This window comes from Sapajus apella, unplaced genomic scaffold, assembly GCF_009761245.1.
Source record: "Sapajus apella isolate SASKATOON/1434 unplaced genomic scaffold, GSC_monkey_1.0 scaffold41, whole genome shotgun sequence".
Lineage (NCBI taxonomy): Eukaryota > Metazoa > Chordata > Mammalia > Primates > Cebidae > Sapajus > Sapajus apella.
In genome coordinates, this window is record NW_022436981.1 from 7,551,819 (window position 1) to 7,562,791 (window position 10,973).

The 10,973-nt window shown below is 32.3% G+C and overlaps 1 protein-coding gene across 3 annotated transcripts in view; it reads right to left on the reverse strand.

Annotated features, from left to right (window-relative positions):
• Nucleotides 1-7,493: 7,493 nt before the first annotated feature.
• The window catches only part of CRISP1 (cysteine rich secretory protein 1), a 35,245-nt gene continuing 31,765 nt past the window's right edge, over nucleotides 7,494-10,973 (reverse strand). For all 3 annotated transcript variants that reach the window (XM_032299362.1, XM_032299360.1, XM_032299361.1), the window contains one exon: nucleotides 7,494-8,654. In XM_032299362.1, the coding sequence (XP_032155253.1) occupies nucleotides 8,651-8,654 (4 nt within the window). In that variant the 3' untranslated portion in view covers nucleotides 7,494-8,650. The remainder of the gene's footprint in view (nucleotides 8,655-10,973) is intronic.

The following is a 10,973-nucleotide window of genomic DNA, read 5'->3' on the forward strand; positions in this document are numbered from 1 at the left end:
AGAGAGAGAGAGAGAGAGAGAGAGAGAGAGAGAGAGAGAGAGAGGAGATCATGCATTATGCAAAACAGCTAAGATTTAAAACACATACCTAAAAACAGCACAATGAATTTAAACAACACAGCAAGAAGGAAAATTGTTTAAAGTTTTTAGAAAGGGAAAATAAATCACATGTAAGAGAAAAGACCTAGATGGATGCCTAGGCTCCAAAACACTCCTGGGTATTTTAAACAACTTGGTTAAGTAATTACAGCTATATTTTATATTTTGAATAACTGCGGTCATGACAGGCATATTATAATGTCTTCTTTTTATATAATATAAAAGAGTTTTCTATTGATAGGGTTTGCATACCATATGCCATAACGATTTGTCACTTTACAGATATGTTTTCATAGTCCTGAACTATAGCAGAGAACTTCTTACCCAGATTTTAAAGCCCCTCCACATTAGAAGATGTTCTCATCTTAAGTAGTTACAGTTAATGCACCAATTTGAAGACGTTCTATATATATATATATATATATATATATATATATATATATACACACACACACACACATACATACATATATATAAATATATGTATGTGTATATATATGCATGTGTATATATGTGTATATATATGTGTATATATATATGTAGCAAGGTCAGAAAACCTCTGTTTTCTTGCATCAGCAGACAATTGACCTGCTACATGGCAAACTTAGGCAAAATCTTCATTCATTCATGCAAAAATATGCAGGTTCACCTAGTGGTAGGGTAATGGCCAAGATAGAGGAACCACATTCTTTCAGGTCCTCCTTCTTAAAAGTGAAAAACTTGAGCATACATAAAAAACAAGCATAGGAAGACTCTATAGTAAAGCTAAGAAAGCAGACTCCATAAGGACTTTGGACTTGAGTATCAGCATGAAAATGACTGAGTTTCCTTTTTGCTTCCCGTATCCACTAGACAGAGCATTGTAGAAGGCTCAGCCACAGAACCACTAACAGGATCAGACAAAAATTAAAACAAACAAACCAAAACAGAACAAGGTAATCCTGCTCACCTCAGCCAAAGGATTGAGAAGAGTGGAATGATATAATAGAAAAACATTTTTGGCAATAACTGACTCCAGAGAGACAACGAAAAGATTGTCCACAAAATGTCTGGAATGGCTTCAGTAGAACTCAGCAGAGGCCATAACACTTACAAACTTCTGAAAAATTAAAGCCAATGAAAAAATTTAATAGGCAGAGAGAAACAATATATACCCATGGAAAAATACCAATTTTAGTGATAGATTTCTCATCTGAAACCACAGAGGTCAAAAGAGAGTGTCACGCTTTACAAGTGCTTAAAAAAATAGTGAGTAATCCTGAATCCTACATCCAGTGAAGGTATACTTCAGTAATGAAGGGAAAACAAAGACATTCTCACATAAAGAAGAGTCAGATAATTTATTTATAAGCCTATCCTTAAAGAATGGCTAAAGGACATTTTCTAGAGAGAAAAAAAAAAAAAGAAATGATAAGAGAAGATTCAAAATTTCAGAAAAGAAAGTACAGTAGATTGGATAAAAATAAGGGTTAAATACAAGAGACTTTTCTTTTTATGATTTTCTGAAAATATTTGTTGGTTGAAGCAGATATTGTTGTACCACACATGCTGATGTTTAGTGCATGTAAAGTTAGTACTTAGTATAAATATATTATTAAAATGGGAGGGAAAGATACCTAAATAAAAGTGAGGTTCCTGCATTTCACTCTAAGTGACAAGATATCAATACAAACAGACTGTGATAATTTAAGCATATATGTATTTTTATTCGTTAAATAACCACTAGAAGAAACTATATGAAGTGATACACTCAAAAACAGTATAAATTTAAGATAGGAACATTAAAAATGTTCAAATAACTCACAGGAAGGCAAGAAAAGAGAAACAGGAACAACAAACAGAGAAAGAAACAAAAATAAATAATATTAGGTCAACTTAAGCCTAAATATACTAATAATTTTAAAAAGTACAAAGAGATAAATTGGTGGAGAGAGTATCAAGAGGGATCATGACATAACTCAGTGAAAAATAGAATTAGAAGCTTTGTCAAAGTGAGAATTCTGCTATGACAACATCATTTAATACATTAAATTTAGATACGCACATGGATACATTTTCAGTGAAGTTCATCACCAGAACATCAGGCAAGGAAAATTTCAATGATACTTGAGTCTTTCTGAGCACTTCTGTAAGGCATGATGGAGAAGTGGGAATGGTATTAGAGTCAGTCCAGAGGAAGGGTTAAAATGAGATAAGAACCCCATGAAAGTGCTCACATAGTTTAAGACACAAAGACAGGTATTGAGGCTAGGACTCCATATCAGGTCTGTTCTCTAAATCGAAACACATGTCTCACCTAGACTCTCATTCTCTTTCATGGTTATAACATTCTAATTGTTATTCGGTGGCTCTATTCAATGCTTAGTTTAACAAGCATTTAAAAATGCTGTTCATAAAATGCTTGGAATGGATGAGAAAGCAAAGAACTTCAAAACCTACATATCATGTGTATACTTTCCACATTAAAATCTAATAACTTCCTGTTATAGCTCTACATGGTAATAAACTATTTTATGGCATCTAAATTTTGGAACGAGCTATTCTTTGTGTCGAATCTCTCTATAACTTTCAAGCATTTAACCATGAAGAAGTCATATAAAATTTTGGAGGCTTAGTGTTTACATATGTAAAATTGTGATAATCCCACCACAAAAGGCTATTATGTAGTTGAAGTGATATCATATAAATAACATAATGTATTCTTAACATTCAGCATAATTCTCAACCCCTGAATATAGTTACTATTTGAAAAATGATTTGACATTTACAACCTCCAGCCAGAAACCTAAATGCAGTTGAGATTTTTGGAAGTGATATAATTATCATGTCTCTTCAGAGATAATTTAGCTTTATTTTAAAAACGTTCATTTTTGATAAATCTTTTACTAAATATTCTCATTTCTTTTTGTAATATGATTCATTTATATGCTTAAAGAAGCTACAATATTAGCAAAATTTTACCAACAAATGTGAAGTTTTTCATACACTAGAGGTATTTACATAAATAATTCATTGAGTGTTACAGGGTGTTGTACAGATTAAGTAAAAGAAAAAACATGGTACTTATGGTCCTTTTGTGCCCAAACGCTTCCTTCCAAAAGGATTGCTAAATGCAATGTACATTGCTGTGAATGCCATAAATACCACCTCATGGTTTTATTTTGGGTGTACTTTTCTGGAACGTTGCATGTAAGTGGTTATGGATTCTGAACTTTACGTTCAGTGAAGCCGGAGAAAAACATTCCTGTTCCATTTTTACGTGAGGCCATTGGTTTAACAGTTTGAAAATTTCTATTTTGCTTCATTATTTTTCTTCCCATTAAATAACATGCAGTAACTACAGGCTAATATAAGTGTAAAAAACATACCACATCCCTAGTATGATGCAATGGTTTTCTGTATACGATCCCAGAACTGTTCTGGTATCACCATTCCTTTAGCAGTGAGGGAACAGTAGTGCCCTTCCATATTAAGGAAAACATAGTATTTACCATGATGTTCCAACTATTTAGGTGTTGAGCACATTTTGAAAGTTCACTATTATCTTGCAGAGTAATTATCTGTCTGGATATTTTGAAAGATTTTATTATGTTTGTCTCCATATAAATCTATATAGAACATGGTGTATATTGTAGTATTCTTACAATGGGGAGTCAAGAATGTGTTACCTTTGTGTGGGACATCATTTAGGCTTTCTTTTCAAGTTACCCAGTAACTAGATTTGTTTTGTGCCTCCCTGCTCTCACTGCTACTTGACAACCTAATCAGATTTTTATTCTGAATGCTGATCTTTTCTACCTTTGCTTCACCGGACATTCTGACCTTCATTCATACCATTCATACATGTAAGCACACACACACATACACACACACACACACACACACACACACACACACAGAAACACATATCTGTTTTGGGCTCCTGAGACCCTCCTCCCCTGATGATGACCTTGAAATACACCATAAGAATTTTCATATTATGAGCAAGTGTGCTACTGCTACACTGTCCGTAAACACTGTTGATAAGCTATGGACATAAGGGTGATGTTGAAGACCATTCCGAAAAATTACACAGTTGTCTGCCACACATTTTCTTGGAGTTAGCCCATGAAGCTGCTGAAGTCATTTAAACAATGTTTATCTTTGAAGTAAACATGATTTCTACTCCCTCTTGTGAGTGATGTGACACATGGTGGAAACCTAGGGAACTTTCTTTTATATCAACTTTGAGGAGAAAATAGTCGATTTTTCGGAAAATAAAACACACTGAAGCTAAAACAAATACCAGGTATTGGGCTTCATTTGTAGGTACAGTATTGGCCATATTTCTTTAACGTTCGAATTTACTAATGTTTGTGTCCTCATTTGAAACAGGCAAAGATTTGTGCTTCTTGATCACTGAATACATTAATATTTTACAACACTAAGGGCTCATGGTTTAATATTTTGTTTTCAATGTCATTCCTTTACTTACTTAAAACATTGTGTCTAAAAGGGTTTATCTGCATTTTTTTCAAATTATGTAATTTAATAAAATGAAATCAAAGGATTAAATATTTCAAACAACTCACAAAGGTATAAAGTGTTTCCAGTTATGATGTTAGAAATGTGAAAAATCAGAAAATGCCTGAGTGAAAGAAGGAATGAGGGCAACAGCGGAAGTGGAGGGGGAGGGAAAGACTAGATTATGTCACATGTATAAAGATTCTATAATTTTGACTTTTAGAAAACTGCATCTCTCATCATAAGAATATAAAAACTTTAATCATTTTTCTAACCACCTGCATAGTGTTTCATGTCATGGATCATTCCTAATTTACTTACCCATTTATTTCTGCACTTAAGTATATTTTTATAGCTTTTAATTTTCCTTTATTATAAATATGCTTAAGTAAAAATCTTTATAGAGACACATTTTTTATGTGAATATTTCAGCATAATACATTCCTTCATGAGAAACTGACAAATCACAAAGCATGTTATTTTAATATCATTTGATATCATTAAATAGGGGTCTTTCTACGAACTTTTAGTTCCCACTAATGATGTATGAAAATGGTTGCCTCTTCTCACTTGTCTGATCGGTGGATTTTATTATATGATTAATTTATTCTTAACTTGACAGAAAGATAATCCTAACTATATTTGAAATACCTTTTTTTTTGCATTATAAAAGAGATAACATTTCTATTTAACAGCATGTGTATTTCTGTATCTATTTAGTGGTTTTTCTCTCCTCTTTTTTTCTAATGCAATACATTTCATTGTTACCAATCTATAGATTCATTTTTATACATTTATGTAAATATACATAAGTCACATAGAACACCTATATATTGACCTTTTAAAATAAAAGATTTAAAAATTAATCTTAACCTTTTACTTGCTCTACTTCTGCCTATATACATGTTTTTTTAAAGTTTTTCAGTGAAATTATTGTCTTCAAATAAATACTTTCAAGATTTAATGTCATAATTTTGTTTAAATTTCTTGCCCTAGTATTTTAATACTGTTTTCCAAAAATTATCTTTCTTATACATAAATATCCTTATTAAAAAACGCATATTTTAATTTAATTTTATTTTTGGTGGACTCTACTGGATAATTATTTTCCAAATGAATTTAGGATAAACTTGCAAATTCTATAAAAGCTCTTCTGGATATTTACATTACAATTGCATTGAATTACTGAATAATGTGGCGAAATCAGAAGTTTCTATTAAGTTGAATATTTTGTTTAATCAAAGGCAGCTATAGATTTCTGTGAAAGCCCTTTTATTGTGTTATAAATTACTCCTACTTGTTATGTTATTTGGGATGGGGAAGAGATGGTTCACTTAGCACCATAACACATGTTCACTGCTGAGTTCACAAAAGGGAAAAGTCCAGAGTGAACCACTCAACTATGTCTGAAGGGCAGAGCTCAGGGACTGGGGTCTGAAGAGAATGAATAGTAATGCCAACTTATAATTATTGAGCACATTTTAAGCACCAGATACCTTTCTAGGCATTTTACATATGAACTCATTCAATCCTTAAAACAAACCTACAAAATAGGTTCTATCTCTTACTATAACTTATGGATGAGGGCAAAGAAAAATAATCTTTTTCGAGGTCACAGAACAAGCACATATTGTGTCCTGAATTCAAACCAGCTGGGTGACACCTCTGCTCATGCTCTTAACCTTTATATTATACACCCAGAACTATTTTTGTTTACTACTGTGAAAGTACAGACTGCCAGTTGATATTGTTTCTGCTTCAAAATTGTTTGTTAGTATTTATTCTTTATTCAGTAACATTTAGGAAGGGATGTAAGACTATTCCCATTTTTTAGAAAGGTATTGCGCGGTAAACAAGAGTTTTTTCCACTGTCATTTAATATAGCTCTTTTTACAATTGTCCAAACAACATGTGTGATTCTGAAAGCTTTTGAGATAATAGAAGAATGGTATACATGAGGTCGTCCTCCACCCCCAATCTTCTTCATTACGGGGTATTTTTACATAGTCAATGTGCTCTGAGATATTTTTTGGGGAAATATTTTTTACATTTAATAAATATAATTTATTGTGAAAGAAGCCAGTGTATTAAACTTGGATAATGTAGACAAATTGTTTTGTTACTTGCTTATTTGATTTTCCTTAGATGTAGACTTACCCTTCCTCTTCCTTCCCCAACTCTTAAGAAATATTTGATATGCTAACTGTTATGCAAGGTGAGAAGAGATATAACTAGAATGCAAATTTTGAGAAGTATTATGTTATTTTCTAGAGAGAGCATATTGTAGTGTAAGAACACAGCATCACTGCTGGCCAATATATAACAGTAGGCTGCAGGATTAGTTGGTTATCTAGCATGCAAAACTCAGAACTCTAATTTAGATAAGATAAATTATAATAAATTTAAGGTAAGATAAATCATAATGCCTGGTAATGCAAAAATGAATAAAGATTTTCTATAGCACACACATTTAATTTTCTTAGGGTAAATTATTATTACTTTGATTTTTTTGGTTATGAGTTCCATTTATTAAATATTTCAGCTATAAGGTACCATCCTATTACCGAGTCCTGGGATGAGTCACTGTTCCCTTAATGTTAATATGTCCATGTTTATGCTAATGACAATTACTCAAAAGACAGATACAATCAAGTAGATTGACCTAACATAATGTAGTTTAAATAAAAAGTGAGAAAGGGTCTGAAGCATTTACATGGGAGAAATCCCCTTGAATCTAGATGGAAAGACATGGTTCATGCCAAGAGGACATCATCCTCAAATTGTCCTCTTTTTTTGGAGCCACACAATTTTTGCACTTGTGATAAGAACCACCATATGATGCAGAATGGCTTACTTAACTTTTGGAAAGTACGTGATATCTTTTTTTCCCCCAAACACTATTGAAATGAGTAAAGAAATACACAAGTAGATAGAGCTGGGTATAAATCTGATGTAATATTAAAACTTGACCAAATATTTCTGGCCTTCCCTTTCCCCATGTCAGGCCCTTCAGTATTTGCTAAGACTTCAGTGCATTTTATGTTAGTTGGCCTTAACTGTGCTGTTCCACTGTATTGAAAGACTTTACAACCCTGTTTACTCAGAAGATGTTCCTCATTCTGCCCTTAAGCCTTTCCTGATCTCCAAACAGAAGCTATTCATGCTAATCTGGCAATAATAATATATGACTGGTATGTCTTTAGGGACTTATTTATTTCTTATACTATTTTCTATATATCTTTTATATGGTCTTTGAAATGAAATGAAACTATATTCTCTCTCTATATATAAACATGTATCTTGTATGTAATCAATATGGAATACATATTTTGTTAAATTAATGGCACATGAAGTTTTTTATTGTTTCATGCTTCACAAGTGTGTATATAGATGTGTCAATAAAATGATGAGACATTGAGACTGCTTCCAATTAAGTGATATTTACCTTGCAAGATGAGACTGGACTCTGTTTGTTTTGTGGCTTCCTTTAATGACTGATTTAAAGTAGAGGTAAAATTTTAAAAGTGAAGAATGATTATTGAATGTTAGTTGAGCAGGGAAGATAATCAGAGTGGCTGAAAACATGGGGAAAGCAGGGGTGGGAGCTCAATCACATAAGACCTGCTTTAGACCAGGTTACTCTTGAGGGACCCAGTTATACCATAAGTTGAATTATGCCAACTTAAGAACTACAAATCACATAATTTAAATTTAAGGCAGGTGTTGGACTTGACTTTTTACTCCAACACTAACAAAGTTTTAAAAAATGTTACTTCAGGATGTATCAGGAAAGGAGTTAAGACCTCCAGCGTGATTAAAGTCAAATAAAATTTAGCAGAAGCTACTAAACTATGCAAAAGACATGATGCAACAGACATCTCCTCCTCATCATCACAGCACAGAACAGTTGCAAATAACGAAGACCTATTTTATCTCTGTGTTACACAGACAAGTGGCTTTACAGAACAGGATAGTGGTTGAGTGGTTGCATCCAAGATAATGGACTTGTACATCACAGTCGTAGTATTCATCATAGTAGAGGCAAGGGTTAGCTGAAAGAAAGTAGTATGGTTTTACAACATTGTCTTTTAAAAATCTCATTTGCTAATGAAAGAGACCATCTTATTAAAGGCATAAAGATGAATTTTTATTAACAATAGCTAATTAAATTTGATTAGCATAAGCTAACTAAATCTGAATGCAAAACAGGCGATGAGTTAAGGTCATGTACGAAAGAAAAGGTAAAATTTTTGTCTTTGTATAAAGCAGGCTTTATCACAATGTTTTAAATCCAACATAAACAGATTGGAGAGGAATCATCTTTTTAATGACACTGTCATTTTGAAAGTACTAATTATGCAATTGCAATATAAAATGTTCACTTTTTCATCTAATTATCTAATGCTACATTATTTAATGGTTAAAGATTTGCTTTAGATTATTAGAAGTAATGTATAGCCAATGGAAAAATGGAATTAAAAAGCTCATATAGGATGGCATGTATAATCTCTCCATCCACCTAGAGGTTATTTTGATTAACATTCTGGTGACTTTTTCTCACCTTGCTCTAACCCATGGATGTGCACACAGCTACATTCTGGTACATACAGAAATGCACACAAAATTCTCCAATCAATATGAAGATACCCAACATTTTAAATTTGTGGTAATAGCACCAAAAAACTTACTAAAATATTTTTTAACCTGGTCTCTATCACAACTAACAAATGTATCTATTTGTCTCTATATAAAGGCAATAATTACAGTAATTTAATTCCCTCTCTCCTTAAATATTTTCTGACTTCATTATGCAGTCTTGAATCTCAAATCTTGGTAACTTGGTGGTCAACTTAATTTTTTCCATTGTATCTCTTCTCTTTCAATTTTAAAGTTTGATCATTGCATGAAATTTATAAAAATCTTATAAATTTTAAATTTACATTTATGTTTTACTGCTTATTATTGTAATCAATATCCTTCTATGCTATATACAATTTCCTCTTCCTGAATTATTAAACTGATTCACCTTTCAGGAAATTGGAGAATAGCTGTAATAGATTTATCAAGATGAAACAAGGAGATGAAATGTGAATGTTATATTACTGCCTGAACAATTGTATATTTGATAGTATATCTCTGCTTCTTTTTCCTACAATTAGTAATTTGCTAAAGTCATTATTCCTTTTTTTAAAAAAAATCAGTTACCCACCATTATCCTAGTTTATCCTCTTATGTAGTATTCTGGTGAAATATGCTATCAGTGGATTTTTTTCTTTGAATCTGTAAAGTGTTTTAATCTATTGTTTTCTTTTATCTGTTGTTCTTAATTTACATACTTTTCCTAATATTATAACTAAGAATTATTGTTTTTATTAATTTTATTTGAATTACGCTAAATTAATTATATCTGCATTTCCAGGTCTTATATTTTTAGCATTGTTTGTGCCCAATATGTTCAATTCTTGAGTTCATATATTTCTTTAATAGCTCTCACTTTCTCATACACTTACAAGTGAAGAAAAGCTTATGATATACATCTTCTATGTGATAGAATCAATCTTCCTGAATAATATTTCTCTCTTTCCTACTCTTCTTTTACTTTGGTTAAATTGTTATATCACTGCAGACATTGCTTTTCTCAACTAGATTTTAAAAATCTACTCAATTGTCATCCCCTTTTTCCCTAAGACATAGATAATTGTTTGATTTTTTTTTTTTTTTTTGGTTGGAGCTGAATCTCTCTCCCAACTAAATTTTTTTTCCAGAAATAGGGTATGAAAAGTGAAGTGGATACAGAGAAAGAGAGAGGGAGACAGATAGAGAAATAAATAAAAAAGAGTGGCAGAGCACGGTGGCTCACACCTGTAATCCCAGCACTTTGGGAGGCCAAGGAGGGCAGATCACAAGGTCAGGAGCTTGAGACCAGCCTGGCTAACATAGTGAAACCCTGTCTCTACTAAAAATACAAAGAATTAGTCGGGCATGGTGGTGCATGCCCTTAGTCCCAGCTACTCGGGAAGCTCAGGCAGGAGAATAGCGTGAACCTGGAAGGTGGAGGTTGTAGTGAGCCAAGATTGGACCACTGCACCCCAGCCTGGGCAACAGAGTGAGACTCTGTCTCAAATATATATATATATATATATATATATATATATATATATATATATGAGTAAAAGAAAAGAGAAATGAGAGAAAGATATAAGAAGAAAGAAGAACCCATTTTCTTTCTTACTCTAAAAGCGAATAGAGTAACCTGGTAAGGTGAAGAAAAATAAGCCTCTGGCCTTTCAAGTTGGAGTCAAAGAATATTTTTCTTAGGTTTATTTTCTCTCCATAAACTTAGTGCTAATATAATTTATCTTAAGATTATT